Source organism: Girardinichthys multiradiatus, chromosome Y (assembly GCF_021462225.1).
Source record: "Girardinichthys multiradiatus isolate DD_20200921_A chromosome Y, DD_fGirMul_XY1, whole genome shotgun sequence".
NCBI lineage: Eukaryota > Metazoa > Chordata > Actinopteri > Cyprinodontiformes > Goodeidae > Girardinichthys > Girardinichthys multiradiatus.
This window is the reverse complement of record NC_061818.1, coordinates 30697632-30712182: the sequence shown is the minus strand read 5'-3', so window position 1 is coordinate 30712182 and position 14551 is coordinate 30697632. Positions and strand designations below refer to the sequence as shown.

The following is a 14551-nucleotide window of genomic DNA, read 5'->3' as shown; positions in this document are numbered from 1 at the left end:
TTAAATTCATTTATTGATAGATTTTATTTTGTTATTAGAGTTCACATCCATTGTAACACCTAGGTTTTTTGCTTGCTCTGAGGTCTTTAGCCCCATAGAGTCTAGCTCAGTTTTGATTTCTAATCTTGCATTTTCTGGACCATATTTACTCAACAGAAAAACCTCTGGTTGAATTTCCTAGCATGGTTTTCTCAACAAAGTTTACAGCATTCCATCAGATTCATTATGCAAACTGATGGATTTCATCTAGTCTTGAATATAACAGTGGCTCGAAAGAGTTAAAGAACTTTCCTTTTATTGATTTATTTGTATTTTAGTTTTGTATCACTGACACGGATAACAAATGTGTGGAGTTAATGGCAGTAGGGTAGTAGGTTTATTCAAATAAATAAAATCTCTAATTTAATAAGGGTATGGACTAATTCTTTCATTAATTTGTATCCAGACAAGCCATTAAAAAAAAGCGCCCTTTCAAATTTACTTGAAGATATTTTTGTTATCACATTTTATTACAAAATTAATGAAGAGTGCTGTTTTGTTCTGTTTATCCGGATTTTTTTTTTTTTTTTCTCATTTATCAAACGAGAGTAAAAAATTATTGGAGAAAAAAACAAGTTTAGCTTATTTTGTGTGTTCAAGGTAAACTCGATTTTCGGTCTACATGGCCATTTTCATCTAGCGTCTTCACAACTGTACTCGAGTTAAAAATTGCCAGCTTTTATATGGCGCTTAAAACGGGTACTGAGGTTTTACTTTCAAAATAAAAGTATAAATGTCACTTTTATAACCACGCCTGTTTATTCTTGGTCAACAAACCAAAATAAAATTACTTAACTAAAGTACTTCTTTATTACCAGTGAAATTATTTTTGAAACAGTGCGTTTGATGTTTCTAAATAAAAAGCAAAACAAAAAATTATATTTGTATTTGAAATTCTAACCGGAAGCTGTTTCTTTAGGGCGGTCGAATGACTCGATGCTAAGCGCTCCCATAAAGCCGACGCCTATAACGTTGCTGACGGTGAGTTATCTGTTTTGTTTCTTTAAAGTTTAATACTTTAATCAGGTTATCATCTCTCCGACGTTTGTTTTTCTTATTCTCTCATGATGGCACTATGTCGTCTTTCGAATTCATGGCCTTTCGAGAAATAAAAACTACTGAGGCTAAGAGTATATTTTTTTAAAATGGCGGTGATGGCTAGAAGGAAGTTTGTAATGTACTAGGAAGCATGCATATATGATTTCTCCTAAGAACATATATAATTTTCAGTAAATTATCCTTACATTGAATGTCAAAGGCCACCATTGTTTAAGCTCGGCAATAAAAACGTCGCCTCCCGTTTAAATTTGGATGAGCAGTTTTACGCCCATTGAAGCGGATGTTTCTGATTAAACAGCTGCTTTCAGAGCTGAGCGTTGAAGGTTTTTGCCTTTTCAGGACAGTAATGCACACAGAGGACGTTAGACACGCGACAGGAAATAAATAAATATAATGTTTAAGATAAGTAAGCAAAACCGATTTAGACATATCTTAAATATTAATTGAAATTGGGTTTTTGTTTTTTTGCTATATATTGTTCACGTAAAGCTAAGCATACGTACGCATTGTTTGCTATTAAATCAGAATTGCTTTTCTTCTAATGACAATTATTTATTTATTTTTGTTATTTTGTTTTATTATTGAGCTGTTTCATATCTCCAAATAATTTTTTTAAATGTTCATTACTATACTTAAACTTGCAGGCTTCACTGGTCTCACAACTTTACTGTTAGCTAACAGCTGCACATAAATCTGTTTTTTATCTTCTTCTTGCAACTATGGTGTGCTACAAGCCATTTTTTGTTTAGTTTAAATCAAAAAGGAATTTGCAAATACAAAATTGATATTACATAGCATCATGCTGTAGGACATCTTTGCCCTGTTATTAGAAATGTTGCAATAGAAGCAGATGATTAGTGATTAAACACAGATACTGGTACTGGTGTTACCTGGGACAAAAACACATCTGTAAAAAAAAGAAAGGAAACAGAAACACAAAAGCAATCAAGAAATCCCAAATGTGAAATGGAAAAGAAAAGCCAAAGTGAAATAGACAAGCAAAAAGATCTATAAGAAAAAGAGCTTTACAGAGTTTTAGGTGATCGGTTACAATGTTATGGCTGATTGATTGTCTTTATGTCAGTATTTAAAAGCTGCCAGAACCAGATCCTAATTTTATAAAACAATGTCCAGAAACGTTAGCAGTTTTGTATAGTGCGCTGCATTGCGTCTTATCAGTGCATCATGCGACTTGCGTTCTTTTTTTTTCTTTGTTCATGGCATGCAGCGGTATTCTGAATTTCCTGTGTGCAGTAGTGGTTTTGAAGTGAGTAAGTTGTTTTGCTGCCTTAAAGGAAAGGAAGTGAGATTGTGTCAGATAGAGAAAGCAGACAGCTCATATCTTCGCTCCAAATTTTAGCTCTTGCAGACAATTTTCTCCAAAAGATACTCACAATCAAATAGTCAAATATATTAATGTCTTTTTTTTCCTAAATAATAGAAAGGCAGTTTGTTTTTGTTATTTACATGTAATGTATAATGGATGGTGATGTGACGTGTGACAGATTCAGTGCCAGCAACATTATGAAAGGTTAAAAATCTCTTCACATTTCAGGATGTCTATGATGAGTCAGAAGCTCATCCCAACTGAGTCAGATGCAAAGAAATGACATTTTAATGCTGCTCAGTATTTACATGACAAACCTCTTTGTCCTAATTTTACTTTTTTTAATTAAAATTCAGTGTCATACTTTTAAAGTTTGCCTTTATTTTCAGTGTGATTAAAATCTTGCATAGAATAGGATAGTTTTATTGTTATTGCATTGTACAAGCGTTCGTACAACGAAATTTGTTTAAGCACCTCCATAATTTAACAGTTTAATTTGGAAACAGTAGAACATTAGCAGCAATAACCTCTTGCATAACTGCAAAAACACTTGAATTAAAACCAGTTAAAAGGAGAACAGGAACCAAATAATTTAAAATGGTCTGTTTGGTATAACACAGCAGTAGCTAGGGTGACTGGAGAGCAGGATTGTGCCATTTTAGTGTAGAACTGAATTGATCAAATTTGCAGTATAGACGTCATACATGTGCAAAACAGGCGCAGGTCGGTTCATTATATTTCTTTTGAGTGTATTGCAGTATTTGTTCAGAACAGCCATGGCTCTGAGGGGAAAAACAACTTTTCAAATGACTGCTATGAATAAATTATATCTGGTGTTCTGCTTTTGCAGGTAACACCAGAGCTGTTATCATCATGTTATCCTTTAACCTTTTGTAGTTGGAAGATAGAGGGAGCAAACTAGCCATATTGGAGAAAAAAGGCGGGGGGGAATATGGGGAAGTGTAGATGCATTTCCCATAAGTCATGTCAGCCAGCTCCTCCCCTTTTTGGCTGGGTGCCAGCATCAAACCGAATTAAGAGCCAAGCAGCAGAGGCTGGGCTTCGAGGCATTGCTGAAGACCATGAAGGATAAGGAAGGCAAACAGAGCGCTTAGTTAATGTCGTTGTGGTTTCAGAGCAGATACCAGGGAGAGGCAGCAGTTAAGACTAGCGTCTGTCGGTACGTGCAAACAGAGAGTGGTTTTTGTAGGTGTTTGTTGTTTTTTTTTTTCAATTTCCTTACTGTGTAATCGGGGTGTGGTGGTGCCGCACTGCGGAAGTAATATTTTAACCGCCTTGCTCTAAAAGATCTTGCAGTGCATTAAGGGCAGTAAAGGTAATGTGAAAAATTTAGTCACACTTATTAGAAGTTGGATACTAGTTTGGTTGTAGGTATGTTTAAGTTATGCTGATAAATCAGAAAATGATAAATATGTAGGTGGTTTGATTAGCTTGAATCAGGATTTTAGTGTTAATCTTTGTGGACAGGGCATGCTATGATGCAACAAGCTGCAACTGTGCCTCCCCAACTGATTTTCAGCTGGGATCCGATGAACACCCTTAGTTTAATTTAAATATATTTCTTTTATTTTCCTACACGTTCAGCTCACCACACTCATGCAAGTCTTTGTTGGTAGTTCAGTCTGGTTGAGTCTTACCTAATATACTTAATTTGACTGGAACAGAGTAATTGGTTTTATTGAAACCGTTTCAGCTGTCAAAAAGAGGCCAGGGTTTAGTTTTCTGTATCATCTACCCACTGCAGACTTTCGGAGTTTCAGTTCGACTTCATATTCAAGTCTTTTCTTTTAAAGCTTGGAGGGCATAGTCCAACATGTCAACCTTTTATATGGGCAATAAAAAGCACAAAAAAAAAAAGGTGCTTGCCTAATTGCTGACCTGAGAAACATTTACTCCTTTGTCTCAGCAGTTTCATGCTAATTGGAGCTGCTGGTTCAGTGAAGAAGTTACTTTTGTTCTTTTTAGTATCATTTAATAATAAGAACGAACTACTGAAACCTGTTAAATGGTTGAACTGAGAAGACATTTTTGGTAGTTCATTTTGTTCTTTTGATTAAACCTCTATAAAATTGGCCTCTAATAAAAATCTGCTAACACACTTCAAAGAACTTTGTATTCATATAGGAATAATGCATTGCTGGTATCAACAACCATGCAACTGTATAGAAATGCTGCAAATCTATTATGTTTCACAGACATCCGATGTAACTATTACCAGTGCAATTTACAAAATTTTAAGCCTTGCATTAGTCAAACTACAAACTTTCTTGAGGGATTCCCTACATAAATAAACATGCTTCTCAAAAGGGGCTCAAAAAAGTAATTAAAGAATATCTTGTAACTGAGATTTCAACTTAAAAAGTGGTTGTAATTGTCCAAAAATAATTTGACTTGATATTCTCTCTTTCAGAACTATCAGATGAAATGGCGGTGAGGCAGAGGCTTTTCAATTCAACCGCTCCATTCTCTTGTTCCCCAAAAGCTGAGCTGAAGGGATCATATCCGCCCAGCTCCAGCAAGGAGCAGGAGACAGAAGAGGAGGAAGATGAGGGGAAGGACAGCAAATTGGGCTGCATGGAAGAACCAGAATGGATTACGACCCCACTGGTAAACAAACTCCTCACACATGGAACTGCAGAGCAAGTGGGAGAAATGCCAATAAAGACCTCTACCATCATCGCCCAGGCTGAATGTAAGTGTTTTTACTGATTTATGAGGATATAATGTTATTACTGAGTGTGACTGGATTCAATTTAACACCAACATTTCTTTAGGTGAAACTCAGGACTCCCAGGAATTCAGTCCATCTTGTTCTGAAAGATTTGTTGCCTTCCCAAATTGCTTTACCAGGTAAGTTTCTCATTGCTCATTACTATTTTCCTCTCACATTTATTTGTGGAAATGAATGAAAATAACCCAAATTTGTATTGCTTAGCCTTCCCTCAGATCACAACCATGTGGCATGCCCAATTTCAGCCTCGTTTCAAGAGGCACATCTCACACGGGAAAAGAAGAGCCAAAGACGGCAAAAGAGCAAAGGAAAGAGAAAAAAGCAGGGGAAGGGAAAAGAGAAGCAGCGGCAGAGACATCGAATTCCCTCCGGCGTCCCTGAACAAGAAAGTGGCCTGATCCAGGTGAGAACTGTTTCTATCCAAACACTTTTGTTGGCATAACAGTAGCCTGATATTAACTGTATTTAGACCATATCAGAATAAGACACCGCTGTGCAGTCAGCATCTTCTGATTACCTGATTACAAGAAACTAGGTCATATTTAAAGTAAGCAGTAATTAAATTAAGTGTAACCTATCGCTGATTGCATAATGTGGACATGTAAACACTTTGATTGCGTGCTTTTTTTCACGAGCTATAAAACATGGTTTCAAGGCCTCTGCTGGCATTTAGCTGCTTTACATTTCCTGCAGTCAGTATGAATGTTCCCAAATTTGTCCTTTACAAACCCCCTGTCTATCGTTTTAGTAAAACATTTACTTGACTGGATTCATTGTATACTGTGTTCACACCAGAACTGATTTTAAAGGATGCAGTGCCACATTTTCTCGAAGTCAGTATCCCAGACTTTTAAACATCCTTTTGCCTAAAGCTGTGGAAGTGAAACACTGAATGTTGCTTCTCACGTCCATGAATTTTCAGCCTCTAAACATATAAACATTATAATTTGACCATCTCCTGTAGGAGGAGTTCTCTAATGGAGGAATAAGCGACTTCAGCACATCCCGCTGCAGCAGCGTTGAAAGCTTGGTGGAGCAGGAGTGTGGCCATCCTCTCTACGACAGACAGATCTACCCCACTGGCTCAAGTTGCTCTCCTCTGAACTGGCCTCGCCAGGTCTTTGATCACCTCTCCAGCTTCCAGCCGTATGAGCAGGACATCAGCTCAGATTCCCTCAGCAGTCTTGGGGACTGCTCTCTCGCCCTTGCAGGTCTCAGAGGCGTTGTCAGCCAGGCAGATCCTTGCTACGCGGGGCCATTTTTCAAAGATGTGGAGTGGGAAGCTAGGGACAATGAAAATACATGTTTAACAGCTGATTCAGAATGCAATGAAGGAACTATCTTTTACAATGAGGTATGCCACCATCTTTCAATTACATTTTTTAAGCTATTGTTTATATAAAATTAACTCATGTCTTTTCCTTAAAGAAAATCCAACCTGTGGACTCTGAATATAAGGAGGGGAGCGAATACATCCTGTCGCGGTTTATCAAAGAAGGCTCCTATGGTGAGGTTTACAGTGCTCAAGATGTCAACACAGGATTCAGATTTGCAGCCAAAAAGGTGAACTAGTTTATATTGCCAAACATTTTTTCTCCACTGTCCGATCTAAAAGGGTGACATGTAGGATTTTATTCTGTATCTCCGTATTTTCTTTGAACACAGATTGCCCTAAAGAGATTCAGCAGTGAGGAGGTGGGTGCGTGGAGTACCCTCAGATCTCCTTGTATCACTGAGCTCTTTGGAGTGGTTAGAGAGGGACCAAATGTGGTTCTTTTAATGGAAGAAAAATCAGGTAAACAAGCTTTGTTTTTTCCTTTTTTTTACAAAAAGTGCATTTTGTTGCGACTTCCACAGTAATGTGCAAAGTGGCAGTTCAACTGTTCTGAAATGACCGTTAACCTGCCTTTTAAGTGCTGCACTTTGAGCTAATACATTTTCTGATAAATTATGGACCTTTTGAAGTTTTTAATCGAGACTCTGATTTTATCTGTTATGTCCAGGCTCCCTGAGTCAGCTGATAATGGAGCGTGGCCAACTGCCAGAGGATTTAAGTCTTCACTACCACGGTCAGGTTTTAACTGCCCTGGAATACCTTGTAAAGAAAAAAGTGGCACATTTAGATATTAAAGGTATGTATTTAAAAAAGCCTGATCTGAGTTGTCCTAAAGCTAAAAATATGAATAAGCGAGAAAACTGATTTGATCTCTTGACATACACAGAAAAAAGGAAGTAAGATTGTATGGGTTTTTATAAACTAAAAATGGCAAAAAGTAAAGATATTTCTTTCCTTCATTTAAAGCTGAAAAACAGCCTTTTTATTTTATTCATAAAACTTTGACTTGGAAATATTAAGAATTTGTTTTAGTCTGTAAACTCCTAAATATGAACACCCTCACGTCTTATAGTATCCAGTGGAAAATATAAAGAGAAAGTATTCCTCTGAAGAATTTGTCGTTGTTTAGCTGTTGTGTGGAACACGAGTGTCATAGTTACAGTCTAGATTTGATCTTGAGGCACCTGTGTGCTGCTGACGGGCTGGGAATTTCCCACAGCGTGAGTCACAGCCACCAGTCAGTAACCGCGCATGTGCACTTGATCAGGACAGCGAGAAAGAAAAGAACCACACAGAAGGAGCATGAGGGGGATGGGTCGGATTGCAAGAAGCAGTCCGCTAGACAAGTAGAGTGAAGGAAAAAAAAGTACAAGTATAGAAAGTGAGACAAGTAGAGGAGGAAGAGAAACGTAATAGAAGAACAAAACAGAAAAACAGAAGGAGAACTCTAAAGGAGGAAGTATAGCAAATGAAGCGAAACAGACAAAAACATATTTTCTTTTGAGGCTTAGGCGTCATCTGGTGTTCAGGACACTTTAATAACAACAAGAGCAATGGCTGTCCTCATTATTCATTCCACATCAAAGTAATTTGTCCTGCAGCTGTCCAGATCTGATTTCAGATTTTGCTCTGCCCACTAGCAGCTGTATTTCTGAATATTTTAGCTAAAGCAAGGCTTCTGTAAGGCCACTGATGATTAATGGCTCTGCTTGGATCTCACAGCTGACAACGTGTTGCTGTCAGAAGATGGGAGAGACTCCTTCCTGTGTGACTTTGGACATGCAGAGAAACTCGACAACCAGGGCCTGAGCCTCAGTAGTTCCAGAGGTAAACATTGTGCACCTTTGGCCAATCAGCTGTGTGATGTGGAATTTATCCAGTCATGTCTGTATTTACTGTTTTCTAACTTAAATCAGATCTGAAGGGCACAGAGACCCATATGGCCCCTGAGATTGTAAAAGGAGAACCCCGTGGAGCCAAAGCAGATGTGTGGAGCAGCTGCTGCATGTTGCTCCACATGCTGAATGGATGTCAACCATGGACAAGATACTACACCTGTAGACTGTACCTGAAGGTGATGCTCACAGTCACACAGAACAAACAGTAAATCTGCTCCTCTGGTTATTCATATCAAATCCTAACAAAATTGCCTTTTTCCACGTACACAGATTGCAAATGAGCCTCCGCCAATCGGAGAGATCCCATGTGACTGCAGCCCTCTTACAGCTGAAGTTTTAAAGGCTGGACTCCAGAAGGATCCAGTCAAGAGATTATCAGCATCTCAGCTCAAAGAAAAAACTGACAGAGCTCTAAAAGAAGGTGAAGTAAAGCTTTGGTGTATTTATTTTTTCTTTATGGCTGTATTTAAGCAGTTTCGGGGACCCATCCAAAACTGAACGTTTGCTACTGGGGATCAAATACTCTAGTGATAGAAATTCAATACCTTTATAGCCTATAGCCATCCCAGTTATTGCAAAGAAACAACTGATTTAGCTCTTTAATCATAGATGGAATTTACTATAGCTCAATGTTTAGCGGCATCCCTGCTCCAACACGCCTGGTACAAATGAATAGCTATGCCTCTGTAGAGCTGTATGACATGCTGATGAGGGGTTTCAGCAATTTGATTTGGGATTGTTGGAGAACAGATTCATCTAAAAGTTGCTGGACAATAGCTCTCGAGAACTGGAGTTGGGCAACCCTGGAATAAAAGCTTACAGGTCCTTCTCAAAATATTAGCATATTGTGATAAAGTTCATTATTTTCCATATAGTCATGATGAAAATTTAACATTCATATATTTTAGATTCATTGCACACTAACTGAAATATTTCAGGTCTTTTATTGTCTTAATACGGATGATTTTGGCATACAGCTCATGAAAACCCAAAATTCCTATCTCACAAAATTAGCATATTTCATCCGACCAATAAAAGAAAAGTGTTTTTAATGCAAAAAACGTCATCCTTCAAATAATCATGTACAGTTTATGCACTCAATACTTGGTCGGGAATCCTTTTGCAGAAATGACTGCTTCAATGCAGCGTGGCATGGAGGCAATCAGCCTGTGGCACTGCTGAGGTCTTATGGAGGCCCAGGATGCTTCGATAGCGGCCTTTAGCTCATCCAGAGTGTTGGGTCTTGAGTCTCTCAACGTTCTCTTCACAATATCCCACAGATTCTCTATGGGGTTCAGGTCAGGAGAGTTGGCAGGCCAATTGAGCACAGTGATACCATGGTCAGTAAACCATTTACCAGTGGTTTTGGCACTGTGAGCAGGTGCCAGGTCGTGCTGAAAAATGAAATCTTCATCTCCATAAAGCTTTTCAGCAGATGGAAGCATGAAGTGCTCCAAAATCTCCTGATAGCTAGCTGCATTGACCCTGCCCTTGATAAAACACAGTGGACCAACACCAGCAGCTGACACGGCACCCCAGACCATCACTGACTGTGGGTACTTGACACTGGACTTCTGGCATTTTGGCATTTCCTTCTCCCCAGTCTTCCTCCAGACTCTGGCACCTTGATTTCTGAATGACATGCAGAATTTGCTTTCATCTGAAAAAAGTACTTTGGACCACTGAGCAACAGTCCAGTGCTGCTTCTCTGTAGCCCAGGTCAGGCGCTTCTGCTGCTGTTTCTGGTTCAAAAGTGGCTTGACCTGGGGAATGCGGCACCTGTAGACCATTTCCTGCACACGCCTGTGCACGGTGGCTCTGGATGTTTCTACTCCAGACTCAGTCCACTGCTTCCGCAGGTCCCCCAAGGTCTGGAATCGGCCCTTCTCCACAATCTTCCTCAGGGTCCGGTCACCTCTTCTCGTTGTGCAGCGTTTTCTGCCACACTTTCTCCTTCCCACAGACTTCCCACTGAGGTGCCTTGATACAGCACTCTGGGAACAGCCTATTCGTTCAGGAATTTCTTTCTTTGTCTTACCCTCTTGCTTGAGGGTGTCAATAGTGGCCTTCTGGACAGCAGTCAGGTCGGCAGTCTTACCCATGATTGGGGTTTTGAGTGATGAACCAGGCTGGGAGTTTTAAAGGCCCCAGGAATCTTTTGCAGGTGTTTAGAGTTAACTCGTTGATTCAGATGATTAGGTTCATAGCTAGTTTAGAGACCCTTTTAATGATATGCTAATTTTGTGAGATAGGAATTTTGGGTTTTCATGAGCTGTATGCCAAAATCATCCGTATTAAGACAATAAAAGACCTGAAATATTTCAGTTAGTGTGCAATGAATCTAAAATATATGAATGTTAAATTTTCATCATGACATTATGGAAAATAATGAACTTTATCACAATATGCTAATATTTTGAGAAGGACCTGCATATCAGTCCTGATTAGTCTGCAAATACATTGACGTTCCTAACCACGTCAACAGTGTAATCCAGCATGTTTGTAACTTAGAAAAATAAAACCAGTACATTAAATTAGTTTATTGCTCTTATCTGGTACACGTGTAATGATTCATGGTCAAATCTGATGTAGAAAATGGTGACTGGAAAGTGTACTTCAGGGTAATTGTTTTTTCACTGCAGTTGGGGGATTAACCAGCTCAGTCCAGGGACCTTACACAGAGCCTCTGTATGTTCCAAACAAACCACCTGATGACCTGCACCCAATTAATAGCAGCGGTGACTTTGAGGATAAAGAGGAACACACGAAGTCTGCTGACAGTGTCATAACAGGCCTAAGAACAATGGAGATCAGCCCCCGTGAGCCAAAGCGAGAGTCATTGAACGCCCCACAAATGCTTATCCCTGAGCCAAACTTGAAGAGAAACAACAAGATCACCACCGTGCCTGAGCTTGAGCTTCGCAAACTGGAGCGAGGTGAATTTTTATCCAAGCATGTAATTGTTGACATGTAAACAATTTGATGTTTGAACTCTGCTCATGCTTGTTGTTAGACTTCTACCTGAGCAGTCTGTCTCAGCTTCCTTCTGCGGAGATGCAGGAGCAGCTCCTGTCTTGCATTAACAGTGACCATTATTGCAACTGGGAACTATGGGATGAAAAGGTAACTCACATCACAGAAGGGCACATTGCTTAAATTTAACATCAAGGCTTAATATAGACACCTTGAAAAGAAAACAAATATTTTGCAAAACTGTTTTGTAAGTTACTATAAATCTTATTTTAACTGAATAACTTTTATTCTTTCAAGGACTCTGGTCGCTGGTCCCTGAATCCCGGAGATGATTACAGCTCCGGTTTCTTCTCTTATAACAGTCAGCCAGATGTCCAGGTTTTCAGTTTAGATTTGCTTGGTCAAACACCACCATGCTGTTTTGAAGGTGAGATAAAGCTCCAAAACATCTCTCCGTCCTCTGAACCGTTCCATATAGTACAAAACTATACATGTCTTGTGTTTTGCTTTTGGTACAGGGGTGGATGTCTGCATCAGAGACTTCAGCAGGAGAAGAATTCAAATCAGAGAGAAACGTCGGGTGAAGGTTGGCCACATCGCCACTGGCATCAGTGATCAGGTTAGAGTTGGTCGCTTTCACACACAGTCAAAAAACTGATTTGTTGAAGGAGAGAGGGTTAAATAACGGTCTCTGTTTTAGATTTCAGAACAGGTGTTCACCCTGGAGACTCAGCACAGCCAGCAGATCAGTCACGATGACGAGGTGCTGGAATCTGGTCTGGAGCTCCGCTGTGTTCCTGCTCCAGACTTCAGTTCTGCTTGGAGGTGGAGAGTCAGGGATGGAGTGTTGGAAACAAACAATCTTTACCTACCGCTGGCTGAAGTGCCGCTGATCCACTCTCTTCTGAAATGATTTAAAATTTACCCTCCAATGCTTTTTTTTAAGCAGTGCTTTAAAAATGACCATTTTAAGAAAAGGTCTCATCTTTACAGCTTTAGTGGTGAGTTTATTTGTAGCAATGTGTCTTGTAATGTTTACCTTTTGCTTTTTATTACTTTTTAACTTTGAGGCAATAAGCATGTTTATGTAGAACATGTTTTCATTTTCTAAAACCAGTTTGTTACTCCATACTATTTATATGTAGGCCATTCAATTTTATGATGTTTGCAATGAAAAAGGTGTTGTGCACAGCATAATGTGAAAGTTTTGGCACAAATTACTGTAAAATGGTAAACAAAACTTTATATTTTTTGGTTTTCCACAAAGATTGGAACTTTTTATGGTGGTTTCATCTTTTTAATAGTCATGACTTTCATGTGTTCAGTTACATCTCAAGAAATTATGATATTGTGAAAAATACTTGGTTGGGCCTCCTTTTGCATGAATTACTGCATCAATGTGGTGTGACATGGAGGTGATCAGCCTGTTAAATTGTTGAGGTTTAATGAAAGCATAGGTTGCTTTGATAGCAACCTTCGGATCATCTGCATCGTTGGGTCCTGGTGTCTCTCATCTTCATCTTGAAAACCCCAGTGGACCAACAATATTTCAATGTGGATTCTGTACCTCTCCACTCTTCAGACAGTGACAAAAATATTAAATGTTTTTACAATATTCAACATTTTTTTGGTTTTAGATTTAGATGTACCTGTAATTATGATTATCCTATTAAAAAGTATAACATTTTCTCATCTTCTGTTTCCCAACATGTCAGATTTATTACCATATTCAGCAGTCATTTTAAGTCTGTTTACTGTCTGTCAACCTCTGCTTCTAAAGCCTTAAATTTTAATCAAATGTGGCCAGAAAGGTCGATTTTCATTTGAGCATTTGATGCAATACACATTAAGAGTTTGGTGTAGATTTACAAGGCACAGACTGGCTGGAATCAGAGATGTATCAAGGACATGGACTACAACTGTTGTAGTCCTTGTGTTAACCCATTCCTGGACCAGAGACAACATCAGAAGTAACTTATCTACACTGAATGGCCTATATCTCAGAGTTGCAGGTATGAACCATATACCTCAGGTCATCAGAGACATCTCTGTTTTCAGGACCAGAACTAAACAAGGAGAGAATATACTGAGTTTATATACTACTTGGCTGTGGAAGTACCTGAAATCCTGAGGTGTGCAGAAACTGGTGGATTTTTTAAATCTGGACTGAAAACATTGTTTACAGTAGCTTTCTGGTAAAGGCTCACAATTATTTAGTAATTTAATTGTTCTAAATGTGCATTTGCAGTGAGAAAAATACATGTGTAATATTAATACAATTAATATTTTTACAGAAGATTTTTTAAGGACATTTTTCTAATTAGGAACCTAAAGTGTGGTCTTTTAAAATCTGACAATGCAAAAAATATATAATGATGCATAAAAAAAGATTACTGGGCCATTTTAGGTTCTAAAAATATTAATTACTTCCTAGAATGTTTCTAATGCAAATTACTAATGTATGTCACATTTTTGTGTTGATGTCCTTTAACATAAAATTTGAATTTTCATAACCCTACTATATAAATTATATAAATGAATATTTCAGGCGGAAGCAATTTTAAAAGACATATTTAAAGTTGAAAAACATGTATTTTTAGCAATTTTTGGGAAATTGAAATTTTTTTTGTTCATGGGACAAATGTGTTAGAATTTTAAAGGACCTCTTAAGGGTGAAAGGTCAGCAGTTCCCATTTTTATTGTGAAAGCATTCACAGCAGCAGTTTAACTCGGATCTTAGTGGTGAGAACAAATATTTGATACACTGCCGATTGTGCAGGTTTTCCCACTTGCAAAGCATGTAGATGTCTTTAATTCTTTATCATAGGCACTCTTCAACTGTGTGATAGATTTAAAAAAAAATCCAGAAAAATCACGTGTGATTTTTAAGTAATTAATTTGCATATTGTTGCATGATATAAGTATGTGATTCATTAGAAAAACAAACCTTAATATTTGGTACAGAATCCAGGCGTTTCCTGTAGTTCTTGATGAGGTTTCCCCACACTGCAGCAGGGTGGGCAAACCCACTCCTCCATACAGATCTTCTCCAGATCCTTCAGATTCTACTACTTCTGCCTGAAATATTCAGGAAGGTGAGGGATGAGCCCAGAACTACACAGCAGGACCTAATCCTGCTGTGTAGTTCCAGTCTATTGTGGAGACAT

The 14551-nt window shown here is 38.5% G+C and overlaps 1 protein-coding gene across 2 annotated transcripts; it reads left to right on the top strand.

Moving 5' to 3' along the window:
* Positions 1-928: 928 nt before the first annotated feature.
* On the top strand, positions 929-13076 carry LOC124863966 (mitogen-activated protein kinase kinase kinase 14-like). Of its 2 annotated transcripts, none has more exons than XM_047358556.1 (16): positions 929-1020; positions 4857-5138; positions 5221-5296; positions 5382-5580; positions 6142-6531; positions 6606-6740; positions 6843-6972; positions 7181-7309; positions 8236-8340; positions 8430-8587; positions 8682-8832; positions 11054-11347; positions 11425-11534; positions 11682-11811; positions 11903-12003; positions 12085-13076. In XM_047358556.1, exons 2-16 carry the CDS (start codon positions 4871-4873, stop codon positions 12295-12297), a joined length of 2589 nt encoding a protein of 862 aa, XP_047214512.1. In that variant the 5' UTR covers positions 929-1020; positions 4857-4870; the 3' UTR covers positions 12298-13076. The 2 variants fall into 2 exon arrangements, with proteins under 2 accessions (XP_047214512.1, XP_047214511.1); XM_047358555.1 differs by lacking the exon at positions 929-1020 and adding an exon at positions 3451-3605.
* The last annotated feature ends 1475 nt before the right edge of the window (positions 13077-14551 follow it).

What these genes read in the sequence shown, in the direction of transcription:
- LOC124863966 (XM_047358556.1), top strand. Translation starts at nt 4,871, where the DNA reads ATGGCGGTGAGGCAGAGGCTTTTCAATTCAACCGCTCCATTCTCTTGT. An exon ending in GAACTATCTTTTACAATGAG is followed by an intron (nt 6,532 to 6,605) that starts GTATGCCACCAT and finishes TTTTCCTTAAAG; the next exon opens with AAAATCCAACCTGTGGACTC. An exon ending in GAGCCTCAGTAGTTCCAGAG is followed by an intron (nt 8,341 to 8,429) that starts GTAAACATTGTG and finishes AACTTAAATCAG; the next exon opens with ATCTGAAGGGCACAGAGACC.